The sequence below is a fragment of the Electrophorus electricus genome, chromosome 20 (genome assembly GCF_041902795.1).
Source record: "Electrophorus electricus isolate QZ-2024a chromosome 20, ASM4190279v1, whole genome shotgun sequence".
Taxonomy (NCBI): domain Eukaryota; kingdom Metazoa; phylum Chordata; class Actinopteri; order Gymnotiformes; family Gymnotidae; genus Electrophorus; species Electrophorus electricus.
This window is the reverse complement of record NC_137516.1, coordinates 11,520,001-11,537,500: the sequence shown is the minus strand read 5'-3', so window position 1 is coordinate 11,537,500 and position 17,500 is coordinate 11,520,001. Positions and strand designations below refer to the sequence as shown.

The following is a 17,500-nucleotide window of genomic DNA, read 5'->3' as shown; positions in this document are numbered from 1 at the left end:
TGTGTTGTAGTTCAGCCACACCAGGAAAAAACACTTTACCTTCTGACTCTGTGTTTCTGCATTTCAACGCAAAGTGAAAAGAGCGGATCTTAAAATATTCTGAAAAGACTAGAATTTATTGAGCAGGACATTGCAGCCGTTGAGGTTTTCATTAAAGTGCAAACAGAACTAAAAGACTAAAAGTTGGAGGAGCCCTTTGAAGAGGTCATCCTGTTTCAGATGGTAATCTGATATCTAATCTCCCTTTCTGTCCCTCCTCTTCACCTCAGCATTTGCTGCCTGCTGGTGATTAGATGTTTCCTGTGATTTCATACTTATTAGCTGCTCATGTAGTGCATTAAACTCCACTCACTCCTTACTGTCATATAGAGATGCGCACAGACTTGGCCTCTGCTGGGTGAAAACAGTACAGTACAGAACTGGTACAGCTCACAAGGCTTTCGGTTAGACACACCAAGACAAAGCATCTGAACACATGCACTATGAAATTAGATGGTCATCTAAGTCTGTCATGCTAATGCTAAGAATATTATATACTTGTGTTCACTGAAGTAGTCTATAGTAATACTGTATATTATACCATAGGAGTGATGCTCTGATGAAAGTGAAGGGCATCTTAAAGAGAACTGGGTCTGATGTTTTAGCCAAAATGTTGAACATTGTTCTGGCTGATTTGAGAGCAAACAGCACAGAGGGGAGGCTAGTTGGAGCCATGATGCCTGGGTTGGCTTCACGTTGGTGGTGCAGAGATGCTTTGTGTCTGTAGGAGGGGTGACCAGGACAATCACCCTCCCAGCCCAGGGGCAGGATTGTTGCAGAGAGATGGTTCTGTAAGGTTCCAGGCAAGAGTGGTGTCTGGGTCAAGCATCAGCTTGTCTTCCCCCTATTCCCCCTTTTCCACAAATGATACCCACAGCTAATCCTGGCTAGCTCAGTCATCAGCAGGCCAGAACCACCATCTTAATAGGCCAACTTCATAAGATGAAAAACACAAAAAAGAAAAAAAAGAGGGGAAAAAAAAGAAAAAAAAAACGTGTCAGCTATACTGTAAATAAGTACTTTGCATTTGTTTAAAAGAGAAAAAACTTGGAAAGAACTTGGAAATATTTCAAAAATTATTTAATGTTTTACATAATAAAGATTTATACACACTTTGTACATACAGTAGTCTTTAATATATTACCTATGTAAAAAATTTTTAAAGGATTCAATAGATGAGGAAAGCTATGTGAGTATACAGCTAGAGTTCTGTGCTCCAGGATGGTTTTCTATAAGGTATAAGATCCAGAAAGTGTGAGATCCTTCAGCAATGCAGCTGACCCACAGAAGGGAACATAAAATGTACATGGTGTTTCAGAACCTCCCTGAATGAAATATTTAAAAATAAATTATGGTTTTGTGGTTCTCGCAAAGATTGATGATTGATGGACTGTTTATGCCTGATGTTGAAGTTTTCACTATTCCCATTAATGACTTACTTTTTTGATTTACCTTTTTTATGAAAGAGTAAATAATGCCAAATGCATGTATTTTAAGTGATGCTGCTTTTGGTCATTTTTTCTCCCATTATTCAAGGTTTGAGTTGTTCTAAAGAGCAGGAAGGCTCTTTTAGTACTTGTGTGAGTACAAGCTTTTGAGGTCATATCTCTGTTTCCAGAAATGTTTGTAGCAAGATCTGAAGGATTCTGTGTGGGATAGAGGGATACTCTAATCCACATCTACCTAATGGGTAAATCCAAAACCAAGAGACATGTGCAGGTGTATGTCCACGGGCACCCTGTAGTGGAGGTGCACTCACCAAAAGAGGCAGAATTTAGATCTCACATCTCATACGAGCAACAGGACATTGTAGCAGTTATTTCACTGTAAGGAAATGCAGGGCTGCAGTTTGTATGGTCCATCTTCTGATCAAATCAGTGTTAAGCTTCTGTATGCCACTGTTTCCTCTGTAACAGTTAGTCTAATGGCAATTTGCCATAGTTCGAGGATATTTAATTAAATGTGTTTCTGAATCTTTGTACCTTTTTTGATTTTGATTTTTATTGGAGCTATGAGATGTAATTTGTATTTTGTACAAAGGGGGGTGCTGTATGGCTACTTTGTAGAATACCTTGTTGTTATGCTGCTGGGCACACAGAAGCGCTCACAATACCTTCAGATTATCACCCCAAACGCCTCTGGAAGCAGAGCGCAGAGATTTATTTGCATATTGTATTAAAGGTGTTCTTTATGCTGAATAGGTTTTATGTAAAAAATTGATATAATTATCAAAGATATGCCCTAACAGGAAGTCATATTAAGAATTTTTTGCAGCCAAATGCCCACATAAACAAGTAACAATTTGACTGTTGTGTGGAAAAGTCAAGCTCTCTTTCACTGCTTCTTCATTTCTGAGATAGTATTGTGGGTTAGTTTCACAGACCCAGATTATGCCTAAACTGATTAAAAAGAATTTCCAAGTGAAACTGAACACAGAACTTTTTATCATGTGAAAATATGTTTACTGTTTACTGCTTTTGGTAAAAATAAAAAAATGTTTGGTGACATTTCTCAGACATGCAATGCAGTAAGGGTTGCCAATTCAGCAGTGATGAAGAGTTTGATTTTGCATGAATGAGATGCTCTCCTACCTCATGTGATATAAAATGTTTTTTAAGCAGATGACACTTCAGTTTATCATGAGTGATAGTTACTAGTTAAATACATGTACATGCTTTTAGCTAATACCTCAGTTGTATGTAGTGTCTTTATTTCCCATTACAGACTGTGTAAATATGCCTTGTATAGACAATGAGCTTGGATTAAATTCAGGATCTGTAGTGTCGGTTCTTGCTGTCTAAGGTTTTCTTTCTTTCTGCTTCTCTGTCAGTTTATTGGTAAAGATCCTAAGGCTGCAGTATTCCTAAAATTGTACTGAAAAATTCTAAGATCAGCTCTGTGCTTAATCTTGGTTTCTTTTTAAAGCGATGTGTCTTGAGATTTGAAATTGCAGTTCAAAATAGTATTTCTGTTTAATGTCTCAGGTGATTTGTATCAAGGTTATCTTTCTTGAGTATGAAATGTTTATGAAAGTATTCTGTAAGATCCACTGGGGGGAGTACAAGCGGAGGGATTGAACACAGAGCTTGCTTTACTCTCGCACCATTTTGGCTGATTGGCAGAGAAAAGTAAATAAATAACAATAACAGAAAAACTTCTCAACATCTAGCTTTTATCCTGGATTCACTCAGATGCTTGACCACACCTCTCCTGCCATTTTTATACTTTCCCACTGTTCTAATATTTTACCTATAAGTTGCAGGTCGTTAAAAGTGCTTTATTGTAACTAGAAAATTTGTAAACGTTTAGTTAGCCAAACAAGAACAATTGGCATCACGTACAGATATATGACCAAAGGTTTATGAACACCTTGTACCTATACGAGTTTGTTGGATATCCCAATCCAAAAACATGGGCATTAATATAGAGTTAGTCTTGCAGCTGTAAAGCAGGGGAAAAAGTGCCGGCACTCCCCTTATTCACATGTTCATGTGTATTGGCCTGTATCAGCAGATCATTAAGCCTTTTATATTCTGAATTTCCACATAAAAGATACATGAAAATATCATTGATGTTCACAACATAAATGTATTTGCTCAGAGTGACAACCATTTGACAAACTCTAAATTTTATCATATATAATAATAATACAGACTGATTAATAATATAAAAAGCTATATGCTGTATATATTATGTACGTGTCCTGGGGGTATATGCAAAAATACATTACTTGATTCTCTGTCCAACTGGGCCATGCATCTTTACTGATGTTATTGTTAACATCATAGTTGCCTGCGGTAGCAGTTGCTTCGGGTCTTTTTGCTGATTTGCTTTTTGCTGATTCAACATCAACAGGCTCCTCGCTACTAGGAGTGGTGCTAATGTTAGCTTACTGCTCCCAGCCTGCATTTAGTACTGGTTCTGGTTGAAGCCCTGTTCTGTCATTGTATGAATCACTTGTTTTTTGGAGCCAGACCAACATCATTATTTAGCATAAATGTTACTTGAATTGTACTAGACTTGTAGAGACATTTGGAAAAGATGAGTATCACAAGTGCCCCCTGACTAATGTAGTTTATATAGGGTTATTATGAATTGCCAAGAATCTGATAAGGAGAGGGCAGAAACGAGTATGGGGAGCTTGTGAGAAGTGCTGGTGTAACTGGGATAAACCTTGACTATCACTCTGCATGTGTAGAAACTGCACAGGAGTCAGTGCTGTTGCCTCATTCATGCATTTTTATATTCTGTGTTCTGTGTTGTAAGAGATGCCCCTCTAGGGGAAAACTCATATATTTGAGATCTGTATCTTTTTAGATTCTACACCTAATCATTTGTGGTAGTGATAACCTCACCACACTTGTGTTCACCATTAGTTTTACTTAGACTGCTGTACAGTGCATTGTAATTATAGTCTGCTGTCATGTGTTGCACTGGAGTAATCTTGGAGCAAGAGAAAATATCAGTGCTCCAACTTTATGTAAACCCAACCTTTGGCCAAATTGTGGTGTTACACTCTTAGATCGCACCACTCACTTGAACAGGTTTGAGAACTTGGATTACTGTCTGTTGATCTAGTAGTGAATCTATAAGTCTGAAATGGCTACAGACTCGTCTCTGAACAAAGTGAAGCATTGTCACATTCATTCAGTGATGATGACTCTTCAATGAGAGTCTCAGCATCTGTATAATTGGACATTCAGAAACTGATCCCTGATAGATTCTTCCTCTTCCTGTTCACAGGAATAGAGAAGCAGTCTCTGAATCGTCCTCACTGAGGTCCCTCTCATCCTGGAAACATGACATCCACAGTGAGTCTAGGCACACGTCCAAACATTAAGAACCCTGACATCTCTTGAATGGTTGCATTGCAAGCAAATGTGAGCGTTTGAATTTGTTGAGGCCTTTTATTCTTGAGTAGCAATGCTCTTGACCCTGGACAGTTTAAGTAGCTCAGCAATGAGACGGCTTTTAATGTTTGCTCCCTGATAACTGTAGGCACTTTCGGAATCCATACATGCAAAACACATTGTCCCACAGCTTTTTTGCAACCGACTCTGCAGTCTGGTTTGAGCAAGGGAATGCATGAGCTGACTTAGTAAAGTGATCAGTGATAAAACATTCACAGTTCTTTGTTTGCGCACATATGCTCCATGGGTGCAGTTTTTGATACTTTCAGGAGATGCAGCTAGTTCAGGAATCTTCACTATGAGGCATGGGTGCTCTTATCATAATCTGCCACACCAATGAAATCATTGCTGAGCTAAGTAAAGGGTGTCCTGCTAAATTATGCACCCCTTTTAATGCTCGGACTCTCCGATTCTTTCAGTTTTGTTATAATGTATGTTAATGGATTATTATCCATTCATACTGTGAAAGAATGGCCTTTCAGCCAATGGCTAAACTTTTCACTGAAAGTCCATTTCAATTCAAGCCTGGGCTGAAATCTCTTCTGAGAATAACACAAAGCTTTGCTAGCAAATGCAATAGGACGTATTCCGTCTTCACTTAGCTGGACAATTATGCCACAAGTCCATCCAAAGAGGCTTTAACAAACAGGAATGAGTTATGTCTTAAACATCTACTTTTTCTAATATAAACAAGATCCAACTCCTATAATTTAGAAGCACTTTGCTTACACGGCTGATGAAAGAGCTCTGTTCGAAAATCAAAACTTATATACTTCACTACAATTTAAAAATTTTCATTTAAATCTGGCAAAATCGAGAAATCCTTTTTTTGTGGAATACCGCCCCCGAGTAATTTCTTCATGTGCTCCTTTGTGATTTCATTTCTTTTATTTTGGATCAGCCATTTCGGTTATTTTTTTGTTTCTTGCTATTGACTTTTGAAACGAGAATCAAATACCCCACCGTTTATTTATTTATTTATTTATTTTTGGAATTAGAATAAAATGACCAAAAAGTACATGGACCACGAACCAACCAACCGACCACCCCTTTAAACTGTCGTGCGTTCATCTACGCACAAATGTGAGTGTCTGAATACAGCTACGTAGCTTTGTATCTCTCGAGTCAGGTAACACTATGTAAGTTAGGTCGCAAGCAAGTCAACTTTAAAGACTTTGTGTTTAAATGAGGCCAGTATTTACTTAGCCATGTTTCGTGTTTTTCAGTATGATTTTCGGTAACGTGCTTTATCTGTTCTAGATTGGCGAATATATTTGCCAACTAAATGGCTACCTAGCGTAAGCTAACTGGGAAGCTTTTCCGGAGTAGTTCGGTTAGCTAGCTAGCTATCTCCCTAGCTAGCTTAGCTCTTTCAACTACACTGAATATAGCTATATTGAAAATTATATTATCAGTGACAGTTTACTAACTAGCTAGCTAATACTCGGTCCGTTTCAATATAGCTAGCGTATAGCTACGATACTAGTTGCTTTTATTAACTTGTCGCTTTGACAAATCCAGGATTACTGCTGTTAGTTATGCTGACCCATCCTATATACTAGCTTGTGTTAGTTACCACATTTAGCCATCCATATAGATATACATTTTGCTGTTTGGAGCAGATTGTTGCTTGAATGGCATTTTAAGTTAATCTAGCTAACTATATACAGTGTGAGACCGATGTATGTTTTGAAGCGGGTGAAATTCTGTCCGAGTAAATACCAATTGTATTGTAAAGTTCACTTTACATTTAACTTACAGGTCTGTGCTGCTTTTGTATGGTTATTTGTATGGCTTATGAATGATTGATTGTTTAATTCACTATTTTTCCTATTAATGTCAGCTGTGCAATGCATTTTGTAAGCATTGCTTATGTATTTATCTACTTGATTGTTTTGACATCTATTCAGTCTACTTTAAAGTTGGCTAAGGGTTTTTTATTGCAATCACGTTTTTGATGCATTTTAAAATCTAGTTAATTTTTATGTCATGCTGGTCAGATCACCTTTGCAGCAGAACTACTGTTTAACCCCCATGCCAATTGCCCCAACCCTCAATTGTAGAAAAATTAAAATTATTACATGATGTTTTGATTCAATACTTTTATTTCCCCAATATGTATAGCAGCTGGAAAAGGTTCTGTAATAATTTTTGGCACAAAGTGATGAACAGAAAGTGGGCAGGTTCTCCTTAGATTGCATTGTTGTTTTCTGTTCTACTATGCGAGTTTAGGATGAATAGTATGGAAGAAAAGAGGACCCCTATAGAGCTGGAGGGAGAAGGGACCAAGCCAGCCAAGCACAAGGAGCTCCATGGGAAGTCTCCAAGGAGACGGAGAGAGGTGAAAAGGCCTCACCAAAGATCAAATGGTCAAGAATCGGGGAGTCATCAGAGTTTTGAGCAGCATGAGGCTTTGGAACAAAGGCAGTCTGTAACATGTGACGAGATGACTGAAAACTTGCCAAAAAAATCGGATAGATGCAGGTAAAAAAAAAAAAAAAGCAAGCACAACCACTTCATTCTTTTGTTTTACAATCTGGCTTTTTGTGCTAGTCTAGCACCAGCTCCAATTACTCCAGTCAAAAATATTAACCATCATAAATAACCCATTGATAAGTAAACATTTTATAAATTTTCTGTCCCCCCCCCCAGGCGAGCTCATTTTCTGCATGGACCATATCCTACTACACACTTTGGACCCAAAGCCTGCATTCTCCCAAACCCAACGTCAGTTATGTAAGTGTCTCATTGAGTCATTTGAACCAGGAGAGTGTTGCTGGATAAGGAATGGAGTTCTACATGGACTTTTAATGTATATGCTGAATGTAACAATGAAAAGTCAGAGAGGTGAGCTGGGATTTGATAATGGAGGTTAAGACCCCAGCAGTGGTCCAGTCACATACATTTGGTGTAAGATTAAACTGGGAAAAGGTTAAAGGTTGAATTAAACGGTATAGAGACTGCTTGAAGTAATACTTGAATTTATTGGACTTGCATTGATACTTGCACTTATATGGGCTTCTTTTACAATGTTTTCAGGAAACTTTCAATGTAAAGTCATCATCGTGTTTTATTTATATAGCACTTTTTTGACACTCAAAGTGTTTTATAAAGTATGTTGTTAAACAAATAAGGAATGCAGAGTTTGAAAAGAACATAAAGAATAATGCAGCATGTAGAGGAATGTCTTCATCTGTGATTTAAACAATGAAACAGAAGACCTTTAATAGAGACATTAGGGCAAATATTAGTGGTTCATGGTACTGAATGCCCTGTCACCCATAGAGTACATCCTGGTGTGTGGGCCTGCAGGCTGTGTGCTGTCAGATAAGGGTGCAAAGAAGGAATGTAAGGATGGAGAGGCTCAAAGCTAAAAAGGAGGAATAATAACATTTAATAAAGACTGTACTGAATATGGGAACAGTCCAGTAACCAGTATAGATAATAAAGGATGGGAGTGGTACATATGTCTGTGTGTTTGTACTTTAGCAGCTGAGTTTCTAATGCATTTCTAATGTATTGATGAATAAATAGAGCTTTAGAAAAGCCTAAATGAGAAGTAGTCAACACATGGAATAGTGTTTCAGTATCTTTCATGTTTAGAAAAGGGCAAAGATATGATTCAGAGAATGACATGACTTCCCCAAGTTCTGAGTAACAGTGGGTCAGTGACTGTCAATCTGTTCTATCTGTTTTTCTTCAGGCACATCCAGGACCCAGCCAGCCAGCGTCTGATGTGGAGCAAGCCTCCTGTCAATGTGCTAGTGATTAGAAAGATTCGGGATGAGGGCCTGCTGGAGCCATTCAAGGAGCTGTGCAGGTTCCTGGTGAAGGTAGGAATGTAGCTCAATGGATGTGTCAACCACACAGACCCTGTGCACGTCATACCCCTGCGCTGGGTGAAATAGATTTCATACAATTTTCAACTTAATTGTTTACTTTTATCTCAATATACATACTCTCTTTCAAAACTGGAAAAGATACTTAGCAATGTAGACACTATTGTTTTTTCCGAGTTTGACCTGTGTAGGGGAGATTGTGTCTGTATGGTCTGCTTTAGATCCTTTCTCAGGCAGCCTTTCTTTGCAAGGGTGAACTCTGGTCCCGAGTTGATATATTTCTCAAGCTGTAACTGTGAAATGGCCTGGTAAAAAAACAAAAACACATCTCCTAAAGAATCCTCTTAGAATCTCAGTTTGGGACAGTAACATTAAAGCTAAAACACTGACACTCCTCTTTGACATTACTCCTTGACATCACTCTTTGGGCTGTTGTGCATCATGATTATAACCAACAGGAAAGCATGTAAACAAATGACACATGGGTGATGTACGACTGAGCAGTTTTGATTTCCACTTGTTTTACATTTTACATTTACATCTTAAAGGGATTATTGGTTTGCCTATTTAGTTCATTTAATGGAGCAATAAGTATTTTTTCGAATGATTCCATTTTCGAGTGATTTACATTATGAAACTACCATTACATTGACACCTTGTGGCTGAGTAAATTTTAAATAAATACTAAATCCATACTAAATCTATTTTAAACATGGCCTCCATGTGGGGGCCTGTCAGAGCTGGTTTATGAGGAGCTTGGCCAGTTCCTATTCTTCATGTTTTATCAAAAATTGATCTACACAATACCAAAGGATGCTTGTGAGAGAGTCCAAATTGAATGAGGGTGAATGAACCAACCTATGCTCGGCAGCAGAAACACTAGCATTCTACTGCCCAAATCCCATCATCTGTGTACCCATTTGGTATAACTGACTCAGGATCAACACTGTTGGGATTAACTATCTAATAATCCAGGGTCATAATAGAAATGATTACTTGGCTCTTCACTGGTAAATCTAGTTAGGATAGCTAAAGTTAGATAATCTAGCTAACTAGCCAGATTGCTATTTAGCTAGCAGTGCTACTTGATCACTGGCTATCTTATATGTGAGGTTCAGTTACTTTGTATAATGTCTATCAACGGATTAGTAAAGATTTCATGCCCTTTATTTTATCATGAAAATAGCAAAGGTCTACAGTCATGGCCAAAGGATTTGAGGAAAAGAAAAGCACCAGGACCATCTGCTAAAGTGGATGCAGCTATGGGATCGGGTCACCACCAGTGCAGAGCTTTCTCAGGAATGGCAGAAGGCAGGTGTGAGTGCATCTGCACGAACAGTGAGGCGAAGGCTTTTGGAGGATGGCTTGGTGTCAAGAAGGGCAGCAAAGAAGCCACTTTTCTCCAAGAAAAACATCAAAGACAGACTGACATTCTACAGGGATTGAACTGCAGAGGGCTGGGGTAAAATTCTTTTCTCTGATGAAGCCCCCTTCAGACTGTTTGGGACATCTGGACAAATTATTGTCCGGAGAAGAAAAGGTGAATGCTACCATGAGTCCTGTGTCATGCCAACAGTGAGTCATCCTGAGACCATTCATGTGTGAGGTTGCTTCTCATCCAAGGGAGTGGGTTGGCTTAAAGTTTTGCCTAAGAACACTGCCATGAATAAGGAATTGTATGAAAACATCCTCCAAGAGCAACTTCTCCCAACAAGCCAGGAGCAATTTGGTGATGAACAATGCTTTTCCCAGCATGATGGAGCACCATGTCACAAGGCAAAAGTGATAACCAAGTGGCTCGGTGAACAAAACATTGAAATTTTGGGTCCATGGCCAGGACACGCCACAGATGTTGGTCTCATTGAGAAACTGTGGTCAGTCCTTAAAAAGAAGGTGGACAAACAAAAACACAGAACCTGTGATCAACTCCAAGCACTGATTAGGCAAGAATGGGTTGCCATCAATCAAGGTGGTAGCCCAGAAGCTGAAAGCCAGCATGCCTAGGCGAATTGCAGAAGTCTTAAAAAAGAAGGGTCAACACTGTAAACATTTTAAGTCTTTACTTAAACTGGACATATTTGTCAATAAAAAGTTAAAATACTTATGAAATGCTTATAATTGTATAAATATCTGCCAAAGGATCTAAAAAAACTGAGGCAGTAAATTTTGTGACAACCAAAATTTGTCAGTCTAAACTTTTGGACACGACTGTATGTCTGTGTATCTATGTATTTGTTGTGTTTGTTGCTCTTGTTCTGTAAGATACATGTCAGTTTGTTTTGAGAGGGTCAACATCCTCAAGAAGGTCTACGGCGGCTGATGTCACAAATGAGTGATTGTACAAGAGTGGTGTTGAGCCAGAAAAATAACATAAATGATTATCCAGGATGAGACGCCACTTAGGAAAATTGATGGAGCATTAACTGGTTCATTTGAGGAGCTCATTTAGTTCATCTCATGCGAGCTGCACTTTTATATAAAATATAAAAATAACAAATCACTTTCATATATACTATTTACTACTTTTGGTGGTAAGAATGACCTTGTTATTTTAAGTATGTCAATTATCCTTTCATTGCAACCTTTATTACTGATGAAACATCAAGGACAGTGATGTAAATAAGTTAATTGTTTTGCTCTTGACAGAATCTGTTATTTTACATTTTAAGATTTGCTAAATTAACTAAACTAAACCCAATTACATTATGCAATTACATTACATAGTTAATTTTTAAATTATTATTAAACAACGAGAGGCAAAATTGCTTAACGAACATTTATTTAACCATTAACAGTTATTGCTTAGATAATGTTTGCACTGTCTGTCTGTACTCTGCAGTGCAATTATTTTAAATAAAAAAACGTATTAACTAAACGAATGTCCACAGGTGGTACAACCCCCCCCCCCCCCCCCAAAAAAAAACAAAACAAAACAAAAAAACAAGCAGATTGCATGAGACTTATAGTATAGGGCTGTAACTAACTCTTTCACCACCTTCACTAATCTGTCCCAAAGCATTTTGTTTGTTTAGTTTTGTTGACAGACTTGGTTACAAAGCAAATAGCCAAGCTAAGCGATGGAAAAAAGCACTTCCTTCCACAGCCTGCTCATATCATCTAACAAATGACTAGAATAATGTGATAGAGCGGAGATTCTGTCCCTCGTATAGTTAAGATAATTGTTCCAAGCTAGGTGTACACTCAGATGGAGAGAGACACTCGCGTGCACACACGTATACGAGTGCAGGAACTGGATGTCAGCTGGAAAACAATGTTTGTTCCCCAGAATGTTGGCAAGTTGATGGCATTAATGCTAGCTTTCAGAATGCTTTTAATAGAAGCCAAACTAAAGCTTCCATTAGCAAATGCAACCAACTGTAACTAAGGTTTGGTATCTCATACTATCAAGAATGTACTCAGGGGAGTGTTTGCCTCTGAAATTAGGTTCATAATAAAGCATTGTTCTCGCCCCGTTTCTCACTGACTGCAGGAGAAACAGCTGATGGTTTATGTGGAGAAAAAGGTGGTGGATGATGGCAGACTTGTGACAGATGCAACATTCTGTGACATCAGAAAGCAGCTGTGCACATTCAGAGAAGGTGCAGTAGCAGATCATTCACTTCTGCACTTCATCTACACATGGACATGGGAAATGCTTATTTGAAGGGCCCTACTTTATAACATGATCATAATACATGACTTGCTCATATTCTTTATGGCATTTATAAATGTTCATGTAAAAAACTGCAGGCCTAAGAGTAGCAATAATCAATAAATCAGTTATGCATATTATTGATCACCTACAGTGATGCAAGTCTTTTAACTTGTTCCATAGTGAGATTTTCACATCCTAGACCAACCACAGATGGGATTAAATTAATCATGTAACATTTGCGTGCCACTAACAATTTTTTTAAATATTGGTATGAATTTGATCTTTTAATGGTTTCTGCTGTGTTTTGTTGAAGGATTTGATGATATCTCAAATTGCATTGATCTGATTATCTGTCTTGGGGGAGATGGTACTCTGCTCTATGCCTCTTCCCTTTTCCAGGTAAGCTTACTCAAAACTTTAAGTAGCTTGACAGGAAATCATCCACCTGGCATTGTTGGACTTCAGATGTATGGTATCATATCGGTTTTGCATCAGCTTGAGAGAAACTGCCCATTCATGTACAGGAAAACTTTATCGGGAAAGTTTCATTCTTTTTCAACAACCTTTCATATTTTCGTACATAATAAAGAGGAGGGTAGGATTCAGATTGACTGAAATACTTTTGGTAGAGCATGTGTAGGTGAGCCTTTTTAGCTCCATTTGCATTGACAGTGATGTAGGCATGTAGGGTGAAAGTCACATCTACTCTCTGGATCTTGTGATGCTCACAATGCCCAGAATATTGCTATGTCCACTATTCCACTTCAAATGTTTGAGCTTGCAGAAGACAGGGATTTGTAAGTAGCAAAATAATTAATGCAGTTATTATTTGAAGAGTTTCATGTTTTAAATATTGTCCTCTGCAGTCTGTATTGTGCCCGAGACTCTGCAAAACTGGATTTACTTTACCTTATACTGATTATATTCAATATTGGCAGATTTATGATCACTGTAAAATGGGCTGTCACATTTGAACAGATTAAAGGTTCTGCAGCATTTAACCCAAAGGTGGAGAATACTGTAAAGGAGCAGTGGTTTGAAGTAACTGTGTGTGTGTCTGGGTGTGCGTCTCGGTGTGTGAGTGCGCTTCTGCTTACAGGACAGTGTTCCTCCAGTCATGGCTTTCCATCTGGGCTCACTTGGCTTCCTTACACCCTTTAAGTTCGAATCCTATAAGTCTGAGGTGGAAAAAGTGTTTGAAGGTACCAAGTTCCTGTGATAAATGCTAATGGACACAATGATGCTAAATCTAACAACTGAAATGACAGTTGGGTCAGAAAAGAGTTGGTTTTTGTGGTTGGTGGGGGGTTTTATTCTAAAAAATCTTGACGTTTATACTATAGAAATCAAAGTATGTTTTGAATATTTAATAGAAAATAATTTTATGAATTTTATTCTTGTGCTTTTTTTGGTCTGTTTTTGTGTTTGCATGTTCATATTCCAGGCAATGCAGCCATTGTTCTGCGCAGTCGTCTGAAAGTAAAGGTAGTGAAGGGTTTATTTCAGAGAAGCAAACAGCTCTCTGGACCTGAGGAAAATGGCACCATCCCTCACCAGCACCTCAGTCCAGATGCAGGCAAAATAACACTGCAGCTACAGGTGCTAATCTCTTGCGCATACATACTCATACACACAAGCATCTGATTAATACTACAGCTAATGCTTGCTAAACAAATAGGAGCGCTTTCCTTTTCTGCTTGATACTCGGTCACAAAAAAAGCCCTGCACAGCATTTCTCATGTTCTCTATCCTGACACTGCTCACTCTGTGAGAAGGGTATCAAAGACTGTGCTCTCTCTATGGTGAAATTTCTAATACACCAAAGGTTGGACAGCAATGACACCAGAACAAATTAAGCTAATCTGTGTAATTTGTAACCACAGAAATTTCATCTTGTCAGAACTGTGTGTCTTTGAAGAATTATCCATGAATTTGTGTTACAAGAATCAAGCAGTTTATGAAATCTTTCAAACAATAAGCAAATAAAAAAACAAACCAAAGACCATAAACTTGTACTTCAGGCCCCTCCAGCAGCACATGCTCGAGACAGTCCTAGGTGTTTGTGGACTTCACATACACTGTGGCCAAATGTATTCCAAATGAAATCACATTTCAGCCACACCCATTGTGAACAGGTGTATAAATTAAATCATGTAGCAATATAGTTTCCATAAAGCTGTTTGGCAGTAGAATGGATCATACTGAAGATTGTATTTCTTTTTTTTGTGTTTCATTAAATGTGGCACTGTCATAAGATTCTACCTTTGCCACAGGTTAGTTCATGAACTTTCTCGCATTTTTATTTTCCAATAAATTTTTGTAAGTGCTATTATTATGAAACAGAAGAGTTTAGGAGCTACACTGGCTTGGCCATGAGGCTTAGACCATACAAACTCAAAGAATGGGGCTTCAGAGTGCATAAAAATCACTTATCCTTAGCTGCACCACTCACTGTAGAGTTCCAGACTACCTGTGGAAGCAACATCAACATAAGAACTATGCATCTGGAGCTTCATGAATTTGGGTTTTCCTGGCCAAGCATAAGGATATAATTTCAACCAATGTTTTGACTGAATTAGCACAAATTCCTAAAGACCTGTTTCAAATTCTTGTGGAAAATCTTTCCCAGGAGAGTGGAGATTGTTACAACTACAAATATGGGGGATGTAACTTAGTGCCCTTGGTTTTAGATTGGGATGTCCAGCAAGCTCACATAGGTTGATGATGAGTTGTCCACTTACTTTTGGCCATGTAGTGTATATATCTGTACTGAATTTGCTGAATATTTCATGCAAATAAATTGTTCCTTTCTGAGAAAGTTGAGCCCATTAGAATTTCTGCATGAATGGCTTCTAAATTGTGAGCTCATGTAGACTGATTAGATAAGTCATAAAGCCTTTATTATAGCTTGCATGAAAATCAGATGTTTCTCATATAGTGGTTCAGATATAGTGGTTCTTATAATTGTTGATCAGGTCTTTGTTTATTTAAAATTTTATTTTTAATAGGAGTTAAAAATAGAGGTGCATGATATATTGGCAGCCAATATATTACTTGGACAATTTTGAATTTATTGTTTTTGGATCGATTTTGGAATTTTAGCCAATAATTCCAACCAAACATGTTCATCTATAACAGATAAAGCCTGTTTAATTTAGACCTCATTTGTATAGTACTACAGTTATGAGAAAAGATGGCCAGTTTTATTTTGTAGTGCAATTTATGTTTGGAATAATTTGCTATTTATTCATTAAGTAAAGTATCTGATGTTGGTGACTGCGCAGTTTTGTGATTATGTTGTTTTTCTGGCTTTACAGCCATAGGCTTTCTTATACCTTGACCATTTCAAGGCATAAAATAGCATTAGGTTAGAAAGACTAGAAAATAAAATGTAGTAAAACTATTTTTGTTCACCTTTTGTATTGAGCATACGTTTACAATATTTGTAATGTTTCATTTACCTGTGACCTTGCTATGTAAAATTAATGAATGACTGTTGAGTTTATTCATTTATGAATTAATGAATAAACTCCAACATAGAGTTTAACATGTCTTACACACACAACACTTTGTACATAAATTATAATTTGAAATTGCTTTAAAATGCATTAAATGATTATTAATGTCAGTTTCAGCCACAAAAAGGTGCTAATTATCGTTTATCATATTGGCCCAAAGAAATTAAATATTGCTGCATCTATAGTTAAAAATATCTTCTGTTATCTCCCTCGGGGAACAATAAACTGAAGGCCACAGGGGGATATGGTTTTAATCTTTCTTATACTACATTATCTCATGGCTGCTTTACAATTTGTTGGTTCCATTAGAGGTTCAACTCCTCTCTGACATTCGTCCCCCACAGGGAGCTGTGTATCAGATCTAGTTACAATAGGACAGTGCCTGCTGTGTAAAGTGCAATGTTGCTCAACTCTGCTCTTGGACATCTATTGCCTTGCAGAGTTTAGCGCTAATCCTAATCTAGGTTAACACAGTTGATTTAGTTAACGCCTTCAGTACCTTTATAATTATTAGAGCTAGGTGGACTAAATACAAGTGCACAGCCAATCTCCATGATCAAGGTTATGTTGCTGTATTTTATTATATTAAATTACTTTCAAATCTATTCAATTTTTTGAATAGAGGCTCAACATCGTATCCTGAAGTGTGTATGTGTTCTGTGTAGGTGCTGAATGAGGTGGTAGTTGACCGGGGACCCTCTTCTTACTTGTCAAATGTTGACCTATATCTTGATGGCCGTCTTATCACCTCTGTCCAAGGAGATGGTGAGTGTGGAGTGTGTTTGTGTTTCAGGTGCTGGCAAATTGGATGATGGAACTGTCTCACCTACCTACATGATTTAAACTTTGGCTTGCTGGGTGGTGTATGTGGGAGTAGTGAGGGGAACTTGGCTTTTTTTTTCAAATTCACATTTTAGATGTTTTGTTAGGGTATTGAGTTGTATTTATTTTTCTTTGTTTTCAGGTTAATTAGACTCTTTGCTTGCATTTTATCTTTTTTTTTTGTTTGTTTTTTGTTTTTTTGTTTTGAGCCTTAATTCACTCCAAAGTATGCACATACTATTACTCCAAGTTGTACCAATACTAATGCTCGTGGAAATATAATTGCCTTTGTTTATTTCTTTCTGGTTTATTTCTTTTCCCCTTTATTGTCATTCACCTATTTCAGATTGAGACATGACTGTGTGTGTGTGTGTGTGTGTGTGTGTGTGTGTGTGTGTGTGTGTGGGTCTGCAGGTGTGATTGTTTCAACACCCACAGGCAGCACTGCATATGCGGCAGCAGCTGGAGCCTCTATGATCCACCCTAATGTTCCAGCCATCATGGTGACCCCCATCTGCCCTCACTCTCTCTCCTTCAGACCCATTGTGGTGCCGGCAGGAGTGGAGCTGATGGTGAGGGGGTGTGGTGGTGGTACTGTAATGAAATGTGGATGCATTTGCTCACACACTAGGTCCTGACAGCATCATAGTCACCATCCACTTGTTTATGTAAGTTTTAGGCAGGAGTTTCTAGTAACGTAGCTTGTGAGTTTAAATT

At 38.0% G+C, this 17,500-nt stretch overlaps 2 protein-coding genes across 8 annotated transcripts in view; both read left to right on the top strand.

The window, feature by feature from the left end:
- The window catches only part of skila (SKI-like proto-oncogene a), a 27,635-nt gene extending 24,807 nt beyond the window's left edge, over positions 1-2,828 (top strand). For all 3 annotated transcript variants that reach the window (XM_081703316.1, XM_027020887.3, XM_027020886.3), the window contains exon 8: positions 1-2,828. This exon is cut by the window's left edge and continues 702 nt beyond it. The gene's annotated coding sequence lies outside the window, so the exon portion shown is untranslated.
- A 3,226-nt stretch (positions 2,829-6,054) lies between these two features.
- Positions 6,055-17,500, top strand: part of nadkb (NAD kinase b) — a 16,709-nt gene continuing 5,263 nt past the window's right edge. For 3 of the 5 annotated variants that reach the window (XM_081703122.1, XM_081703121.1, XM_027020874.3), the window contains exons 1-10: positions 6,055-6,139; positions 7,182-7,433; positions 7,602-7,685; positions 8,653-8,782; positions 12,279-12,387; positions 12,757-12,842; positions 13,543-13,645; positions 13,888-14,042; positions 16,627-16,726; positions 17,198-17,451. In XM_081703122.1, coding sequence (XP_081559248.1) covers positions 6,135-6,139; positions 7,182-7,433; positions 7,602-7,685; positions 8,653-8,782; positions 12,279-12,387; positions 12,757-12,842; positions 13,543-13,645; positions 13,888-14,042; positions 16,627-16,726; positions 17,198-17,421 — 1,248 coding nt within the window. In that variant the 5' untranslated portion in view covers positions 6,055-6,134 and the 3' untranslated portion in view covers positions 17,422-17,451. The remainder of the gene's footprint in view (positions 6,140-7,181; positions 7,434-7,601; positions 7,686-8,652; positions 8,783-12,278; positions 12,388-12,756; positions 12,843-13,542; positions 13,646-13,887; positions 14,043-16,626; positions 16,727-17,197; positions 17,452-17,500) is intronic. The other 2 variants (XM_027020873.3, XM_081703123.1) reach the window with 1 other exon arrangement.